The sequence below is a fragment of the Balaenoptera ricei genome, chromosome 1 (assembly GCF_028023285.1).
Source record: "Balaenoptera ricei isolate mBalRic1 chromosome 1, mBalRic1.hap2, whole genome shotgun sequence".
NCBI classification, from domain to species: domain Eukaryota; kingdom Metazoa; phylum Chordata; class Mammalia; order Artiodactyla; family Balaenopteridae; genus Balaenoptera; species Balaenoptera ricei.
Genome location: NC_082639.1, coordinates 4,647,300 through 4,666,070, shown reverse-complemented (window position 1 = coordinate 4,666,070; position 18,771 = coordinate 4,647,300). Strand labels below are relative to the sequence as shown.

Below are 18,771 nucleotides of genomic sequence, written 5' to 3'. Positions count from 1 at the left end.
CTATGAAGCGAGCGCTGTTACTAATCCCATTAAAAAGTAAGGAAGCGAAGCATTTAGTCACTTGCCCCAGGTCACAGCTCTAAAAAGGAGCTGGGAAGGAATGTGGATGCAAGCAGTTGGCCTCCCGAGCCCACACGCTCTTCTTCCCAAGGCTGCAGAACCTGGGTACCACCAGGGCCTCTTGCTGTTCTAGGCCTGGCCCTGCCTGTGTGCCAAGCCAGCCTCCTGGACAAGCAAACCAAGCTTCTCCCCCAGGGAAAGGTCCTGTCCGTGGTCATGCCGCCAGCCAGGGTCCAGAGCATGCTTAGCCACAAGCCTGACTGTCCTCAGGCTCCCAGGTCCACTTGGCTGCAGAGTAACGGGGCCCCCATCTTGGGCCAGCCACCATCGTCAGGGCCCTGGCCACTGGTCCCGGTTCTAAAACCCAGATGGAGAAAGATGAGAGCGCCCTGGGCCAGAGGCTTGTCCCCCAAAGCTACCTGCCCAAGTTTCACTTGGCTGGGGTCTCCCGACAATGTGGGGAAGCTGCTGGCCAAGCTCGGGGGTGCACGGAGGATCAGGCAGGACACCGTTTCTTCTAGAGGACACGGTGGGAAAGCAGCACCTCCCTGGAGCCCAGGTTCCCGGGGACCAGGCCGCTGGATGGGCCAGAACAATTGAGTCCAAAGCCATCTGGTTTATTGGGGGATGGGGCCAAGTGGGCTGGGGGCCGCGGGGTTGGCGAGGGGGGCAGGACTACGTGTCACAGTCCTCGGGGATGGCGGCCGTGATGATGAGCGAGGGCTCCATGACGCCCGGGCCCGAGAAGCTCTCCTCCGCACACAGTCTCTGGCCAGGGAGCTGGGAGGCCAGGCCGCCCTGGGCCAGCGACTCCACGATGACCTCAGCCGAGCCCACCTCCAGCTCGGTGGGCGGCTGGAGCGCCACCACCACCATCTTCTCGTCCTCGATGACCAGGTTCCGGAGCTTGCGCTGCCGTGGGTTGTAGTTCTCCACCCGGTCGTGGATCTCCATGTGCCTCCGCAGGTGGGCCTAGCGGGGAGGGGGGGCTCAGGCTGGGCACAGAGGCGTCTGGGGGAGGGGCTCAGGGGCCAGGGGGGCGGGGGGCAGGAGGAGGCCAGCCCCAGGCCTACCTGCCGGGTGAACTTGTAGCCGCATTCCGTGCACTCGAACTTCCTGACCCCCTTGTGCCTCCTCACATGCACGCGCAGCTGTTCCACGGCTGCAGGAGGGAAGGGCCCAGCGTTGGGGCGGGAGCAGGGCTCCAGCCCGGAGAGGAGACACAGCCTGCGGCCGTTCTGGGCCCTGCCAGGCTCTCCAGCGCCACCCTGAGATCACTACCGCCCGGGGCCCTGGGGAGCCTCCGCCCCTGCCTGCCGGCCTGTGACAGCCCCTCCGGCCCTCTCTCCCCAACCCGAGGCTCGCCCGGGGCGGGCCCAGGCACCTTTGAAGGTCTTCCCGCAGATCTGGCAGAAGTGGGGCCGGCCCTCCTGGTGGCGGCTGGCCACGTGCCTCAGCAGGGGCCCCTTCTCCGTGAAGCGCTGCTCGCAGAACTCACAGCTGAAGGGCCTCTCGCCGGTGTGGGTGCGGTTGTGCTTGTCCAGGCTGGCTGCGGGGACGAGGTGAGGGCTCAGCCGCCGGGCCTCAGCCCCAGGACGGGGAGGGGACGGCCTGCCTCACCTTGGGTGCGGAAGGTCTTGCCGCAGAGGTGGCACTGGAAGGGCTTCTCGCCTGTGTGCGTGCGCAGGTGCATGTTGAGATTGGCCTTCTGGGTGAAGGCGTGGCTGCAGAACTCACAGACGTACGGCCTCTCGTTCCTGTCCAGGTGGGGACACAGGCAGAGGCGTCACCGAGGGAAGTGGCCCCCTAGGCGCCACTGCAGCTGGGAACACGGCCGGCCCGAGCCACGGAAACAGGCAAGGCTGAGGCCAGCTGGCCTGAGCCTTGGGAACGGGCCCAGGCTGCTGCGAGCTGCCTGGAGGAAGGGCTTGGGCAGGGCTGGGAGAGGAGCACGAGCTCCATCCCGGGAGCCACGGGAAACTGAGAAGCTGCCCGGGGCAGGGGTAGGGAGCCTGGTCTTGCCTGAAATCCCCTCCCCCCAGCCTCGCTGGCCCAACAGGCTTGCTCATCCGGCAGGCGTCCCCACCCAGAAAGGCTGCAGGCACCAGACTCAGGGTGGGGGGCACTCTGGGTGAGTGGCAGCAAACTCTGCCTTCCCAGCCCACCCGCGGGCCTGGAGGCAGCAGCAGGGCCAGGCCCTGGGGGAAGACGGGCCACCGCCACCTGTGCTTGGCCTTGATGTGCATCTGCAGGCCGTTTCGGCTGGACGCCCGGTGGCCGCACTCCTCACACACAAAGAGCTTCTCCCCGCGGTGCTTGAAGGCCTCGTGCAGCTGCAGTTCCGTCCGGGACAAGAAGCACTTGGCGCAGGTGGGACACTAAGGGACAGGGTGAGCAGGGCGAGAGTCAGGAGGGAGGGCCGCCCGGGAGCCCCACAGAACCCCCCGGACCCCTCATGGCGGACCCGCACAGCCCGCCACTCTGGACGCGGCCACGCCGCCTTCACCGTGCTGGTGCCCGGCATCGGAGCGCCCGGCCCCGGTCCTCAGGGCCCTCAGGACGGCCTGGCACTCACCGCGTGGGGCTTGGGCGCTCCGTGCAGCTTGATCATGTGGCTCTGCAGGTCCTTCTTCTGCATGAACTGCTGGGAGCAGGAGGAGCACTGGAAGACAGGCCACGGTCCCCCTTGAGGCCGCGGCACCAACAGAGCCCTGGCCACCCCCAGGCTGTCGGGCGGGGACCCAAAGGCAGGGCACAGCCAAGATGCGGAGGCTCCCCGACCCCGTGTGAAGGCCACACTGGGGAGGGCCTCTGGTGCTACGCCCACGCCGAGGCTGAGGCTGCCCTCTGCGGAAAGAAACAGCAGCCTCGCCCAAAGATACAGGAGCACCAGACACGGGGAGGGAGGGCAGGGCTCCTCGACGGCTGGCGAGGGGGAGGCCCCCCAACACCATCCCGGGTAAAGGGCTAGGCGGAAGGGACCCTGGGGCCGCCCCTCGGCCCCCAGCCCTGGGGACAGGCCGAGCCTGACCTTGTAGGGCATCTCCCCCGTGTGGGACACCATGTGCACCCGCAGCTCCATCCTCCGGCGGAATGTCTCCTGGCACACAGAGCATGTGAAGACCTGGCAGTGTGAGGGGCAAGCGGGGCCAGTGTCAGCGGGGGCCTCTGCCTCGACGGCAGCCTCGGCTGGGGCTTCCACTGGCTTCCGGGAAGAGTCTGCCCGGGGCGGGGGGAGGGTGGGGGGGGGGGCGCTAGGGTGGGAGAGGGCAAAACGTAACCTGCTTGCCCTGACGCTGACCCTCGCTGAACGCTGCAAGCCCACCACGCCAGGCTGGGGGCCAGGCCGGGACGGGGCCGCAGCCTGCAGGCGACAGGCCTCTAGGAAGAGGTGGGGGTGGGGTTTAGCCACCGAGTCACACGGGCCAACCAGGGGGATGGGGGGAGGTGGCCAGGTGGCCTTTCTCAGCAGCCACCGCCCCACCGAAGTACCCCTTCTCCAAAGCCCAGGGGCCCAGGCAGGCAAACCCAAAATGCCTCCTACAAAGTCCCTCCTGGGCTTGTGCCGCCCGCCCTTGGGACCTGTCCCCCCAACCTGCGCCAGGAAGTGGACCCGATGACATCCAAGGACCCTGCAGCTCTTGAGTTTACAGTCCCATCTAGGCCAGTCCCCTTGGGGCCCCTCCCGGGTGGCAGAGAGACAGAGGCCAGCGTGCCCTGCCCGCCAGGACCCGGGCTGGCCCCCAAGTACCTGTTCCGAGCGGTTCATGCAGTTCCGGGCTTCGTGCTCCAGGAGGTTCTCCTTCCGAAAGTAACACTTCCCGCATTTGGGACACTCGAAGGGTTTCTCCCCAGTGTGTTTCCTGCTGGGAGAAGCCACGGGGGGTGTCGGGGCTGAGCGGACCTGCCGCCCTCCCTCACCCAGGCCCCCTCCAGCACCTCTGACAGCGCTGTGCTCCGCGGCAGAGGAAGACGGGGCTTGGGCCGCCGCCTGAGGCTCTCCACGAGGCTCGGCCAGACCCAGCTGGTGAAGCTGCAGAGGTGAGCCCAGAAACCCTCCTCCCTCCCGGAGACTCTGCAAGGGAGGGCACGGCACAGCTCCACACCGGAGGGGCCGCCCCAGAGCCGCAGGCCGATGGGGAGGCCCAGCAGCCAGCATCTCTCCGAAGACAGAAATGATCCCTGGGCCCTGACTCCCTGGAGAAACCACGCAGTCTGCCTGGAACTTCCATGGGCTCAGCCTTCAAAACCACAGCCAGAATCTGACCACCTCACCTGGCCTCCATGCTACCATCTAGTGCGGCCACGCCATCCCTGGGCCGCCGTCTGGGCCTCCTACCCATCCCGTGCTCCACACCTACCTCCCGTCGGGTTTCCACTTCAGGAGCCAGACGGGCCCTCAAGTACAACCAGATCGCATCGCCTCTTTGCTCACAACCCTCTAATGTTTGGCATCTCACCCTGAGAAAGGCCTGGGGGCCTGTGAGGGCACTGCTGGCCTGCCCCTTACCTTGCTGGCCCCCTCCCACCCCAGAGCCTCTGCTCTGGCCCCTCTCTGGCCCAGAGTGCTCTCCCCAGCCATCCATTAGGCAAACTTCTTCACTTCCTTTGAGTCTGCTGGATTATCTCCTTTCTTTACAATCGCAACCTGACCCCACCCTGAACTCCCCAGCCCCCTGGCATTGCTGTCCTTTTCCCTTTATCGCGCTGCGAAGTCTCTTATCTGGTAGTTCAGGGTCTCATCGCCCTGCTGGAGGGCAAGCTCCACAAGGCCTCTTTGTTCTGTTCACTCAGGTATCCGGTGCGCCCAGCCACCAGGCAGAAAGCTCACTGAATGAGCTAAATGAACCCTGACTTCAGAGCCCGGGAGTGGCGTGGGGAGAGCTCCGACAACCTGCCAGAGGCCACACACTCCTCTCATCCCCTGCCGCTATACTGACTGTCTTGTCCCCCATCCCAAAGACCTCAGGAGGCCATCACCCCTTCCCAGTTCTCAGGGACGGTCTAGCAGCCTGCAGCCCAAGGTAAGGATGGGGTCGGTGCCTGCACCCTGGTCTTACACTGGGAGAGCGTCCAGGCAGACACAGACCACCCCAGGGTGACTTCCCCAAAGGCTCCGCTGGCAGCAGCTGCCCCCAGAGCAGGGACAGCAAATGGGCTTCAGCCCCAGTTCCAACTCCATTCAGTCGCTAGTGGCTTCTGAGAGTGTCATACTGAGAAAACGTGTTATGGCCCAGCCTGGCCTGGCAAGAAATCGCACCAAGTGACGTCTTGGGCTAAGGACGGGCAAGACTAAAAGGCGTGTCACCTAGTTGCCATCCCTGCAGGCCCCGCAGAGAGCAAGGCCTCTGGAGCAGCGCCTTCCAAGAGGACGCTCTGGGATGATGGAAATGCTCTACGTCCGTCCTGTCGCATTCGGCAGCTGGGGCCACGCGTGGCTACTGAGCCCTTGAAATGCGGCTAGTGTGACTGAGGAACTGAACTTACTTAATTTTAATTACTTTGATTTTAAATTAAAATAGCTTCGCGTGGCATCTGACTACCTTATGGGACACGGCAGCTTTAGACGAATGGTCTCTAATGCTCTGCTGACACCTCAGAGCTAACCTGTCCCCAGAAATGTGGGTGGCACCAACCCTAAAGATTGACATCTTGGCCCAAAGCCCACACTGCCAGGCCACAGCCACAGCCCGGGGCCACAGGCTTCTCTCACACCCTTGGGAAAAGCCAGCTGGAGGTCGACGTTCACAGCGCGTGGAACCTGTTGCTAAGGTGTCCACAGACCCACTCCAAGCAGAGCGCTCGCAGGAGGGCGAGGAAGAAGCAAGCCAACCAAGGTCAGGTGCTCACTCCCCGCAGGCCAGAGGACGCCAATGCCAGGCGCTCTGTGGGTCTGAGATGGAGCCCCTGGCCCCTACGCGGCCCAGAAGTGGGGATGCAGGCCCCCTCCCCCAACACGGGAACAGCAGGTGGGAAAAGAAAATAGAAAAACAGAACGTTTACCTGTTGTGAACTTTTAGATAATATTTGCTGAGGAACTTTTTATGACATGTGGGGCATTCAACCGGCACCGCTGTACCTTTTCTGTTCTCAGCAGGCTCGGCTGCCCGGGAACCTGCACTCAGGGCCGGCTCGGCAGCACAGGGCTTTCTGATTACGTTTGATTTCCTCCTGGTCGGCACAGTCTCAGTCTCAGAAACATAATCGCCATCCCCATCATCCTCAACTTGAACCACCACTTCCCACTAGAGCAGAAGAGGCAGCAGGAGGGAGCGAGGTCACCAAATTAATCAGCAGGGGTGCTGGGGACGGATCTACGGGGCAGCCAGCTCCATCCAGTTCCATCCCAAGTCCCAACCCAGGCACATCCCCAGACAAGTCCCTTCATCAGTGACTGTTCCCTTCAGGGTCCCAGGGCAGGCAGCATCCGAATCTCGGGTTTGGAGAGCAGGAGCTCTATTTGTGGGTAAGTTTGCCTGGATTTCACTACCCTGGGAAACACCTGATGCCGCCCACTCGACCCCAAGAAGCTGGCAACCACGAACACGACTCGCAGAAAGGTCAGCCTGAGGATGCAGGATGGAGCTGGCTTCCTACATTTGGAGGAAATCTGTTCTAAACCCACAAAACAGATTCTACCTTAGGGTTCAGATTATCCCGGAAAAGCGTCAGTCTCTCCTCCCCACTCCTGCCTCCCCTGCTCCAGCATCCTGGGCACAGTACCTCGTTACTCCCGCCCTGCAGCTGGACACCTTCAGCCTCAAAGGGCCTTGGGGGCACTCTGCAATCCTCAGGCTCCTTGTCCTCAGGGGGACAAAGCTTCAGAGCCTGCTTGAGTTTCCCACGGAGGAAGGAGGGGTTCTCACTCTGAGCAGGGAGACCAAGCTGGCACCTCTGGAGGCTGGGACTACCGCTGAGCTCCTGATCCCTGGGGGTTTGACCCAGCGTCCTCGAAACTTCCTCTTCCTCCAAGCTTGCTGGCTCCTTGAGGTGGCTGTTCACATCCCGAGGGGCGGGTTTCCCCAGCCCACTGTGGCCACTTGGTGCCAGTCCCACTGAGGCTTTGGGCTTGAAGCTCTGGCACAGCTCTACAGCCTCTGGCACCCGCAACTCCCTGGCTGCCAGGAGCACCTGATCCCGGTTCCCCGAGGTGAGGGCGAGGTGGCCAGTGTAGAAAAAGTCCAGCAGGAGGCCAAAGATCTCAGCGAAGCCGGCAGGGAGGACGACACTGCCCCCCGAGCCATCCCCATAGAGGCTCTGGAAGAAGTGGCTGCAGCAGGCGAGGACACTCCAGTGCGCCTTGAACACCAGACCCCCCACGTCCAGGGTGGCGTCGCAGTACTGGCCCCGCTCCCGCTGCTTGTTGAGCTCCTGCAGAACCCTTACACTGTGCTGGACGAAGGAGCCGTCCATGGTCCGTCTGAAAGGGAGAAAGGCAGCAGTGACCCCATGACCAGTCCAACCGAGGGGTAGTAAGAGAAAGCCCCTGGATCTGAGAAGAGGGTAAGTGGAGGCAGACTCTATTCAGTCACATTTATTACAACCAGGGCTTAGATCAAGGTTAGAAGGTGCAAGCTGACACAGGAACGGACTGAAAGCCTCCCTGGGGGCCGGGGCCAAGTAAGCAGCCCATACCGGGGGTGCCCAGAGAGTGTGGGTGGCGGAGGCGCAGGCGGACTAGGTGGGGACAGAGTCGGGAAGGGTGCTGGTGGGAGGAAATCAAAAGTTTGAGAGAAGAGGCGGGGGATCAGCGCGAACTCATCAGCCTGGCACAGCGAGAGGGCCCGACGCAGGGGAGGGTGGCGGCTGCAGACAGGTGAACGGAGCCCACGCCGCGCCCACACGTCCGGAGCGGCCGGGCGGAAGGCGGCCGCGGTCACACTCCGTCAACAGCCACCGCGGCCCACAGCGCCCCCTCTCTCGCCCCGTTCCTCCCGACCTCCTCACCCGGGCCAGTCCTCCCTACGCCAACCCCTCCGGTCCCAAGCCAGGTCGCCCGCACAGCCCCACTGACCGACTGCCCCGGCGGTAAGTGCCGGGCCGACCGTGCAGAGACGCTGCCGCCGCCGCCGCCGCCGCCGGACGTGACGTCAGAGCGCGCCGGCCGGGGCGGGACGCCTCGGAGGCGCTAGCCTTTACCTCCGGCCCCTGGAGGCGGTACCACGTAGATAACAGCCAATGGGGTGCAGGGAAAGGCGGGGCCAGCTCCGTTCCCTCGGCGCTGGGCCCGCCTCCTGGGGTTGCCTAGCAACGCCAAGCTGGACGTTGAGTCTACTCCCGGCTCGGAGTCCCGAGGTTCCGGCTGCGGTTAGCCCGGCCGCGCAGTGCCCTCAGGCTTGAAGAGACAGCGCCCTACCCTCGCCCCAGAGAGGAAGCACAGCCAAGACGCACATTTCACCTCTTTATTGGCAGCCAGCGCAGCCCGGACTGAGCTCTCCCGTGGGCTTACACTTCCCAAGCCAAGGCTGAGGAGCCCAGAGGCCTCCTGGGCGCCCCATTCCACCTTCAACCCTGAGAGCAGTGGAGACTTCCAGTTCACCCTGCCCCGGCTTGACCCTGCCCGACCCACTGGTCAGGTGGAGCCACAGCGCCTGGTGTAGTCCTGGGTGGAGGCCTGGAGGTGCTCGGTGCTGTTGAGATCTGGGCGGCACAGGATCACATAGCACTTGGGGAGGAAATAACCGCTGAAGCCGCCACTCAGGCTGCTCAGCATGGCCAGCACGTTGACCGCGGGCAGGTAGTTGCCCTGGTAGACACTGGCCATGGTGAAGAAGGCGATCCAGGACACGAAGTCGAGGAGCAGGCTGCTGCAGGCAAAGGCGCTGACCTAGAGGAGTCCATTGTAGGCGAAAGCCAGCGTGAAGCCCAGTGAGTCAGCCTCTGTGCAGTCAAGCACCACCAGCTGAGGGAAGGGCTGGTATTCCCTGGTGGGCAGTGGGGTCCACACTGCAAGCCACATTAGACAGATAAGCAGCTGGGTTGTTGAGCTGATCACCACAAACAGGCCAGCACCGTGGTTTTGGACCCACGCATGGAAGAAGGTGGGTACCTTGGCAGAAAACTGGAAGATGAACACAAGTCGGAAGGAGCAGATCGTCAGGCAGGACAGGAAGATGGCAAAACCAAGGGCACAGAGGCCTTTGCGCAGCAGGCATGTGGGCAGCGTGGGCTCCCCAAAGAAGCCATAGTGGCCGCAGCCGCCCCCCGCCAGGGAGCCCAGCATGAGGAAGCGCAGCCGGCCTCCAGCCGATCTCAGCACAGGCGTGTCTAGGTGCCAGGCAAACAGGCCAGCAGTCCCAGCCCCCAGCAGCAGCAGCAGCAGCAGCGTATTAGCTGCCAGGAGCACCCACGAGATGGGCTCATGCCAAGTCAGAAACACCACGGTGCGTGGGAAGCAGGTCTGGCTTCTCTCAGGTGCCCACTCTTCTCTCCCACGAGGTTGGCAGCTGTAGGGGTCTGGAGGGGAAGGCAGAGAGGGTTCCTGAGAGCCGGGTAAGCATAGCAGGAATGGGGAAGGGAAGGGAGGCCGTGCAAGCGCGCAAGGTTCTGGGAGGGCTGTAGCACAGGAGCTGGGCTCTGCCAGGCACAGCGAGATGGGGTAGCCCTGAGTGAGGGCCCCCAGGCCAAGTGTTTCCTCAACATGCCTGTGTTAATCACAGACTGTGGAGACACTTGCACTTGGGTCGGTTCTGTATGGCTCATGATCCCATGAAACCCAGAAGGGGTTTGCAAACCAAGAGGTCGTAGAGAGGGCCTTAACCCACATAACCTTGAGGCTATGATCCAATGCGAGCAGCCAGCCCCAAAGGAAGGGTCTTTTCATCTCTCCCCAGCACTCCCACTAGCCAAATCCACCTGCCTGAGCTGCCGCTCTGTGGTTTCTCTGAGTTGACTCTCTCAGGGTAGAAGGGATACATTCCCACGCCCGCAGAGACAGTAAAAGGAAGGCACGTGGCCCCTGGAGTCCAGTTCTGGGCTGAGCCCTTAGCTACCTCCATTTGCTCTCCGGTCTTGACCTTGCATCACTGGGTAGAGTATGCTTTTTGTCCTTCTGCAGACATGCTAGTATCTGCATTCAGGCCAAGCTCTTCAAGGTGTCAGCTGTCACTGGCATGGACAACAGAAGGGACTTCATACAGATAACATGGGAGGGCACAAAGGGAATGATAGCCACATCTGTTTGGATAAACAGGTTGAATTTAGGGGGACTTCCCTGGTGGTCCAGTGGTTAAGATTCTGAGCTCCCAATGCAGGGGGCCTGGGTTCGATCCCAGGTCGGGGAACTAGATCCTGCAGGCCGCAACTAAGAGCCCGCATGCCGCAACTAAAAGATCCCACATGCCACAAGTAGAGATCCTGCACACGGCAACGAAGATCCCATGTGCTGCAACTAAGACCCAGTGCAGCCAAATAAATAAATATTTTTTTAAAATATATGTTGAATTTAGGATGAAATTGCCTCTGTAGGCGTTGGGTTGGGAGCTGTCTAATAAAGAACTCAGGTAGGGACTTCCCTGGTGGTCCAGTGGTTAAGAATCCGCCTTCCAATGCAGGGAACATGGGTCTGATCCCTGGTCAGGGAACTAAGATCCCACATGCTGCAGGGCAACTAAGCCCACATGCTGCAACCACTGAGCCCACATGCCACAACTGGAGAGAAGCCCATGGGCCGCAGCGAAAGATCCTGCATGCCACAACTAAGACTCAATGCAGCCAAAAACAAAAGAAAGAAAGAAAGAGAAAGAAAGAAAGAAAGAACTCAGCTATATATGAGGCCTTCAACTGCTTGTTTCTTTCTGCTTGATCAGAATTCAGTCTGATGGAAGGTGTCCCCCAACCTGTCCCTAACTGGCAGCAAAGTGACCAGGGTCCTGGTTCTGCACATGTGTGGCCCAAGGGAGGTCCATTCATCTGCTCTACAGACCCTAGGAGTGCTGGATGATTCGCCCACTCATCACTGGGTCACTCACCACTCTTGTTGAGGAAGGTCCCGGCCTCACAGAGCACACACTCGAAGCAGCAGTGGTGGAAACCCATGATCACTCTCTGGTGCCCTTCAGGACAGTCTCTGGAACACACAGACTGAGGCACCTGCAAGAAGCCACAGGTGTTCTGCAACCATGCGGAGGGGCCCAGCTCAAGGGACACTCGCTCTTAGGATGGAAAACTGGATCTCTGGGCATCCGCCTTCGCGGATTACTCCCAGGGCAGAGCCCCTGGTTGTGTGAACCAGCGACGACCGGGCGTCTGTCTGTGAGCCCGTGGAGCTCCCCTGGCAGGGCTGGGGAGAGTCACAGTGGCCTGATACCTGGGATCCCCTCTCCTGCTCTGTGTCAGCATTGTCCCCGTGCTCCAGGCTGCCCGTCAGGCAGTCACCTGGTGAGTGACCACGTCCCCGTTACCTGGTTGTCCTTTCCATGCCACCGGATTTTGATCGTATTTATGTCTAGCCAAACTGGAGACCACAAGGAGGAGCCGATGACCCTGAAGGTCCAGTTGGGGCCACTCCAGTCCCAGGCAATTATGTTATAACTGCTGAGGGGGTCGCCATTGTCATTAAATGTCACGATGTCCTTGTGTAAAAGGAAATTCACCTTGCGGATCTGCTCCAGAAGCTGAAACAAACAGGGATAACGGCGCTGCCATAGCTGACACAGGCTGCTCCTCCAGGACCCACCGGGACCCAGATGGCTCAGGAAGCAAGTGCATGGGGCCTTGCTGAGCTTCTATCTGGGTGGTTTCAGCCCATCTAGAAGTTCTGGTCCCTTCCTCAGGCCCTCTCCCCTCCTAGGAGGCCCCTTCACCCTCCTATCCAGCCTCCTGAGTGAGAGGAAGTCTCGAACAAAGAAGCCCTCTGCAGAGGTTTCAAGCCCTGGATCTGAGGCATGGTGGGTGGGAGGGGCCACAGTTCAGAGAACAGAAGACGAACACGAGCCTCAGAGACGGGATCAGCCTCCAGTCGGGGGCCTTTGCCCCCCACCCCTTGCATTCAGGGTAGCCGAAGAGGAACCGCTCCGCTTGCCTCAGGAAAGCACCCTGATATAGGGTGCCAGTGGCAGGTTAAGTGCCTTACCTGCCAGGGGTAGACCCAGCCTCTGGAACAGACTCCAGAGGCGCAGCCCAGGAGCTGGTGGAGGCTGTGAGCCACGGCATAGACAGCCTGGTACACGTTGTAGGCGGAGCCCATGGAGAATGCTCCAAGTGTGGGCATCTTCTGTGCCGTGGAAGCCCAGCACCCTCTGCAGAGCTGCTTGCTGCTGCACCAGGAGCCCCTGAGGCAAGGCGCAAGGGCTCCTTTGTCCGCCCCGACATAGGCCTCTTCAAACTCCTTCAGGCCAGGGACACGCCTCTGTGGGATGGCCACGCCCAGCGCTGTGCCGATGCCCCAGATCCCAGGCACACTGCTGATGTGTCTGGAGATGGCCCAGTCTTCTGAGGCGACCCACACCTTGGCAGTCAGCTTGGCCAGCACCGCGGACTCAAAGAACACCCTGGCCAGCTGCCTGCCGGAGAAAACGACCACGACCGTGGTCCTCGCTTGGGCCAGGCAGCGCATCACGCTCTGCGTCCTCTCATCGCCCGGCTGGGCAGAGAAAGGCACAATGTCTTTGCAGGCAACGCGGATGCCCTGCTGGGTGGCCTGGCCCTCCAGCGCCTGCACCCCTAGCTGCCCACCATGGAGATCCAGACCCACCCGAACCTCCGCAACGGCAGCATCAAGATCTCCACCTGGTGCTCATCACTTGGGATGGCGCGCAGAAAAGAGGGGTAGAGCCGCTTCACGCCGACCGTCACGCTGCTGGCATCGTAACTGACCTGCGGGGTTCAGGTCAGCAAGTTCAGTGGCATCAGCCTCGAGTGAGGGCCCCCCAGTGCCAGCCCTGTGCTGGGCGTGGGGACACGGGGAGGATGGAGACATCCTGGCGCAGGGTCTCAAGCAGAGCACCACTTGACACACGAGGCTAAGAGGTTACACGTCAGGTAGGGAGCAGGTCCCTAGGGAGACTTCCGGGAGAAGAATGGGACTCTGTCCTGTGGACAAAGGGACCACAACCGCATGCAGGGAGCGAAACGGTACGTGCGTGGGGCCCTTCAGGGACTTCCACTCGGCTGGAGGTCAGATCCAGGAAGAAAGAGAGCCTGAGCAGGTGTGTCTGGTCAGGGCGGGAAGCCTTAGCCCCCGTGCTGCGGGGCTGGGGCTTTATCCCAAGGCCTCAGGGTTTAGGTAGTGAAGTGACATCAGACTTGTGTTTTAGGAGTGTATCTCTGATCAGTGAGGAACGTGTTTAAAAAGGCTCAAGGCCAGGGGAATTCCCTGGCTATCCAGTGGTTAGAGCTCCGAGCTTTCACTGCTAAGGGCACAAGTTCAATCCCTGGTCAGGGAACTAACAACAACAAAAAAAAGGCTCAAGGCCAGAGTCACGGAGAACTCCTAGGACCTGATGGAATCATCTAGATGAGAGGGGAGGGCGGTCAGTTAAAGCTGCGGCAGTGGCCATAGAGAAGAAGGGACAGAGCTGGCAGCGGTGAGGGCCCCCTCCCTCACCGACCCCCGGCAGAGGCCGTGGAGATGAGCTAAACGTCGGGGCAGGGAAGGGAGTGCAGGTAGGACTGCAGGGTTTCTGGCTTCCTTAGAGACAGTCGCTCTGCCAGATGGGCCGGGGAGGGGATGCAGGAAGACAAGAGGCTTGTGTTACGTGGGGAGGGAAGTTCATCTGGGGGCCTGCTGGGTCCATGAAGTGGAGACGCTGGGCGCTGGGCGAGCATCTGGAAATAAGGCGGGTGCTCAGGAGTCAGAAGGAAGGTGGAGACAGGAATTTCAGCCCGGGCCTCGGCCTGCCTGGGAAGGGGAGGGGTCTGCCCTAGGGAGTCACCGCCTTCTCAGAGCAGATGGGGGGCGGGGGGCAGAATTCTCTAAAGGAGACCAAGAAAGAAGTGCCCCAAGTGAAAGGGTCATAAATGCTGAGGGAAAGTGTCAAAATGGTCAAATGGAGGGACGTCCCTGGCCGTCCAGTGGTTAAGACTCCACGCTCTCAATGCAGGGAGCATGGGTTTGATTCCCTGGTCGGGGAGCTAAGAGCTAAGATCCCGCATGCTGAGCAGCATGGGGCCAAAAAAAAAAAAAAAGATCAAATGGATTAAAGGCCACCTACCAGGCCCTGTACCAGCCCACCTGAGCAAGAGGGTGCGGTGTAGGATTCCACCTCCAGGCTGGCCACCTGAACCACGTCCAATCCCTACCCAGCCTGCACCTTCCAGCGCTGGCTAGAAGGGCAGAGTCCAGGGCAGCGGAGGGAGGAGTAAAGGCAAAGAGGGAGAAGCCAACAGGAAGAGAGGACTCTGCGGAGAAGTCTGCATGGAAGCGGGGCAGAGTCAGCCAGGTCCGAGAGGAGAAGTGCCTGGAGGATAGAGGAGGACAGGGCAAGCGTGTAGGTGGAGGAGGAGGCCCAGGGAGAGGTCGACGAGCAGAGGAGGGGAGGGACGGGACTGGCCCGCACAGGGACAGATGCCACACCTCTGAGCCTGAGTCTGGGGGGGGGTGGGAAACGAAGGGTGTTCAGTTCTGCACAAAGGTGATAGGACAGCGGGAGGAGAAAGAAGGGCAGAAGTTTCCAAGGAGAATGGATTTTCCAGTGAGCACTGAGGCAGGGAGACCTGGAAGCGGCGCTTGGACAGGAAGGAATGCCAGGCAGGTGACTAACGAGCAGTGACCACCCAGGAGGCCCAGGAGTCCAGGCTGGCCTCAGGCACGGCAGCTCCTGCCCACCCACCCCAGCCCACACTGGACTTGGCAGGAGGGGAGATGAGTGAACTGCCAGGGCGCCAGCTTATCAGGGGCACCAGGAAGGGGCTCAGCAGGGCTGCACTGGTGGCCACATGGCTGCTGGCGTCGGGCCCAATCACCGCCACAATCGCGGGGGAGTGGTGGGCAGGGTCTCCTTGGCTCTCCACGTAGCGCGTCCCTGGCCTGCTCAGCGTGGCAAACACGTTGGCTGACTCCGAGCACCCGTCGTACGGCTTGTACCCCAGGGTGACATTGGGCAGCAGGGCGGTGGAGTTGTTTATCTCCTCGATGCCAAACTGCATGGCCTGGAAGAGGTGGTAGCCGTGGCCATTGAAGGTGTTGGGCCTGTAGGGAAAGCCAGGCTGAGAGCTGAAAAGGGCAAAAGGCCCTGCTGAGACCCTCTGGTCTCCTGGAACCCCAGGCTTGGGGGGTAGAAAAGAACCTCTGAGGTCATCTGTTCAGCCCCCTACAACCATGACCTCAGTGTGGACCCTGTGGCACACACAGTTCTGTTGAAAGGCCTTCAGAGAGGTAGGGGACAAATTGGAGAAATACATATACCATGCCCGCTTCCCCCCCAATAAGCATGTTAGCCCTGAAAGGCTCCCAAGTCCCGTAGGAGAGAAACCTGCTATGTTAGTCAGGGTTCTCCAGAGAAACAGAACCAAGATGAGATACATATATATACACAGAGAGAGAGAGAGAGAGAGAGAGAGAGAGAGAGAGAGAGGGAGAGAGGGAGACAGAGTGAGAGAGAGAGCAAACAAGAGAGGTTTATTTTAAGGAATTAGCTCATGGGATTATGGGGGCTGGCTAGTCTGGGATTTGCAGGGCAGGCTAGAAAATCCCACGAGACTTTATTTTGCAGTTGAGGCTGAAGGTGGAGTTCTTTCCTTTTCCGGGGACCTCCATCTTTTCTCTTAAGGTCTTCAACTGTTTGGATGAGGCCCACCTACATGATGGAGGGCAATCTGCTTTACTCAGTCTATTGATTTAAATGTTAACCATGGGCTTCCCTGGTGGCGCAGTGGTTGAGAATCTGCCTGCCAATGCAGGGGACACGGGTTCGAGCCCTGGTCTGGGAGGATCCCACATGCCGCGGAGCGGCTAGGCCCGTGAGCCACAACTACTGAGCCTGCGCGTCTGGAGCCTGTGCTCCGCAACGAGAGAGGCCGCGATAGTGAGAGGCCCGCGCACCGCGATGAAGAGTGGCCCCCGCTCGCCACAACTAGAGAAAGCCCTCGCACAGAAACGAAGACCCAACACAGCCAAAAATTAATTAATTAATTAATTAATAATAATTAAAGGTACTAATAATTAAAAAAATAAAACCAAAAACCAAATTCCCAATGGTGCATGTAAAATACCTGGATAAGCATCATGTCAAAAAAAATAAAAAATAAAAAAAAAATAAACGTTAACCACGTCTATGGGAATTCTCTGGTGGTCCAGTGGTTAAGACTTCACCTTCCAGTGCAGTGGGTGTGGGTTCGATCCCTGGCTGGGAGCTAATATGCCACATGCCTCGCAGCCAAAAAAACCAAAACGTAAAACAGAAGCAATATTGTAACAAATTCAGTAAAGACTTTAAAAATGGTCCACATCAAAAAAATGTTAGGGCTTCCCTGGTGGCGCAGTGGCTGAGAATCTGCCTGTCAATGCAGGGGACATGGGTTTGAGCCCTGGTCTGGGAGGATCCCACATGCCGCGGAGCAACTGGGCCCGTGAGCCACAATTACTGAGCCTGCGCTTCTGGAGCCTGTGCTCCGCAACAAGAGAGGCCGCGATAGTGAGAGGCCCGCACACTGCGATGAAGAGTGGCCCCCGCTTGCTGCAACTAGAGAAAGCCCTCGCACAAAAAAAACGAAGACCCAACACAGCCATGGATAAGTGAATAAATGAATAAAATTTAAAAAAAAATTATAAAAAAAAAATCTTAAAGAAAAATAGGTAAATATTAACCACGTCTAAAAATACCTTCACAGCAACATCTAGACTGGTGTTTAACCAAACATCTGGGCACCAGGCCCTAGCCAAGTTGACACATGAAATTAACCACAGTCCGTGCTTAACCTTGTTTAACTAGTACTTTTCACTGGGACACTCATGCCTGTGATGAGGGCCTGTGTTCCTCATGGCCTCTCTGGGAAACACCGACAAGGGCTCACTGGGGACATGATTCAGCCCAGCCCCGCTTGGAGAGTGTGCCAGCCTGTTCCATTTCCCAGCCTCTCTGCTTGTTGCTAGGCTCTCCCATCGTTCTGATCACTTCTGTCCTTGAGTCACTGGAAGGAAATGCAGTACCTCCTGCCCATGACAGCCCTTCAGTTATCTGAAGCCGGTTTTCATATGTCTCCTCCTCCCTCAAGTCTTTTCTTCCCAAGCTCCCACCTGTAGCTCTTTGGGCCGGTCCTCCTGCGCCAGGCTTTCCAGAACCTTCCTCCTGGGCTGGCTGTCAGGTGTGCTTCATGTTTCGGGCATCCTACTGCTGCTGAGCCGTGATACATCTTCAAGCTGCCCAAATCTAATGCTTGTATGGATGGCAAGCTACTGTCTTCTTTATAAGAAAGGCCGTTGTTTTTTCTACCTAGACTGTTGACTTCATGAAGACACCAACCTAATTTATCTTTGCTAAGCTCCTGATGCATCTACTGCTATGTGTCCCCACATAGGGGGGAAGCCTCCCCTGGAGAACCGTACTTGCCGTCTGGGAGACTAAGGAGTGTGAACTTGGGGAGGAATGGGGTGGCGGAGGAGACAGAGGAGGGGAAAGACCACGCTTGCTTAATCCTTGCCATCTGGTTACGTCACAAAGCCAGGAAACAACTGGCATGGAATTAAAAGACAAAGGACTCTAACAGCCAGGGCAAAAAGACATATTACAAAGTGGAAACTGTATTACAAGGTGCCAGGGAAGGGGCTAGCTAGCGCTTGAAGGTGGCGCCTGCAGCTTGGGTAGAGACTGGAGGCAGCTCAGACGGTCACCCCAGAGGCAGAACTGGCAGGGTCGTGCTGAGGGGGGGCTGGCAGAGGGCCCCATAGGCATGGGCCCCCCTAGGTGACAGTTCTGCTGACCCCTCACTCACCTGTCACAGAAGGTCACTGTGGGTCTGCGTCTCACCCCTAGGTGGTCACCGTGGAGAGGAAACAGGCCCGCAAGCAGGTAATCCCCAGGGAGGCTGAAGTCAGAGGAGGACACGGTGCTGTGGCAGCTGAAAGCCCAGCAGCAGGAGAGGGAAAGCTGCAGGCCGACGAGGCGTGGCCCCCCAGAGTAACACGCTGGCCAGACCTCCCTGCGCCTGGCATGGCCACGCCGCGCCCTGGGACCAGGCCGGGCCTTTTAACTAGAATGGTCGGCCGCTGCCCAGATACTTCCCGGTTTCATGCCTTTGGAAGGGGTGGGATTGGAACCCAGTTGTAGGAACCGGGCTGTTTGCCTCCACCGTCTGGGGCTGCCGTCCTCCTCAGGAACGGGGCAGGGTAAAGGCACAGGTGCAAACCGGGTGGCACCCACTGGCCCTTCCTCTGGACGGTTGTGGGTTCTGTCCTTGCACTGCTGCCTGTGGCTTCACCTGGCTCAGAAAGGGAGCCCTGGTATTTGGGGGCAGGCAGAGGAAGGCTGGAACACATCTTCTCTGGGGGCCTTGAGGAACAGGGTGTGGAAGGTTGCTCTCTGGGAGCTGAGGATTTTAAAACCTTTTACCTGGGCCTCAGTTTACCCAGTGAGACAAGGCTTTGAGTTAACCTTGCAACTCCACACACCCACCCCAGTCCTCAGTGTCCTGAAATTGAAATTCTGAGTAAATCATCCCGATTTCGCCTTGTTATAAACAGGGTTGCTCCCTTCAGCTCAAAGACACATGCATGCAAACAGGGTATGCAAATAGACCGGTTTTGTTTAAAACGTCAATCCTGGAGATTTCTCT

The 18,771-nt window shown here is 59.5% G+C and overlaps 2 protein-coding genes across 3 annotated transcripts; both read right to left on the bottom strand.

Annotated features, from left to right (window-relative positions):
* Positions 1-656: 656 nt before the first annotated feature.
* ZBTB48 (zinc finger and BTB domain containing 48) lies at positions 657-8,147 on the bottom strand. 2 transcript variants are annotated; one of them, XM_059909181.1, is made up of 11 exons: positions 8,075-8,147; positions 6,784-7,480; positions 6,064-6,305; positions 3,812-3,926; positions 3,092-3,184; positions 2,636-2,722; positions 2,284-2,438; positions 1,681-1,817; positions 1,445-1,609; positions 1,134-1,222; positions 657-1,032 (listed from the first exon to the last, which is right to left on the bottom strand). In XM_059909181.1, the coding sequence occupies exons 2-11, from the start codon at positions 7,471-7,473 to the stop codon at positions 736-738; spliced, it is 2,070 nt and encodes a 689-aa protein (XP_059765164.1). In that variant the 5' UTR covers positions 7,474-7,480; positions 8,075-8,147; the 3' UTR covers positions 657-735. The 2 variants fall into 2 exon arrangements, with proteins under 2 accessions (XP_059765164.1, XP_059765172.1); XM_059909189.1 differs by having other exon boundaries at positions 3,812-3,923.
* Positions 8,148-8,494: 347 nt separating this feature from the next.
* TAS1R1 (taste 1 receptor member 1) lies at positions 8,495-15,162 on the bottom strand. Its single transcript, XM_059909267.1, is given in 6 exon segments — positions 8,495-9,516; positions 11,031-11,151; positions 11,463-11,675; positions 12,134-12,735; positions 12,738-12,871; positions 14,885-15,162. Coding segments are annotated over 6 exon segments (2,217 nt in total). The 5' UTR covers positions 15,148-15,162; the 3' UTR covers positions 8,495-8,632.
* Positions 15,163-18,771: the final 3,609 nt, after the last annotated feature.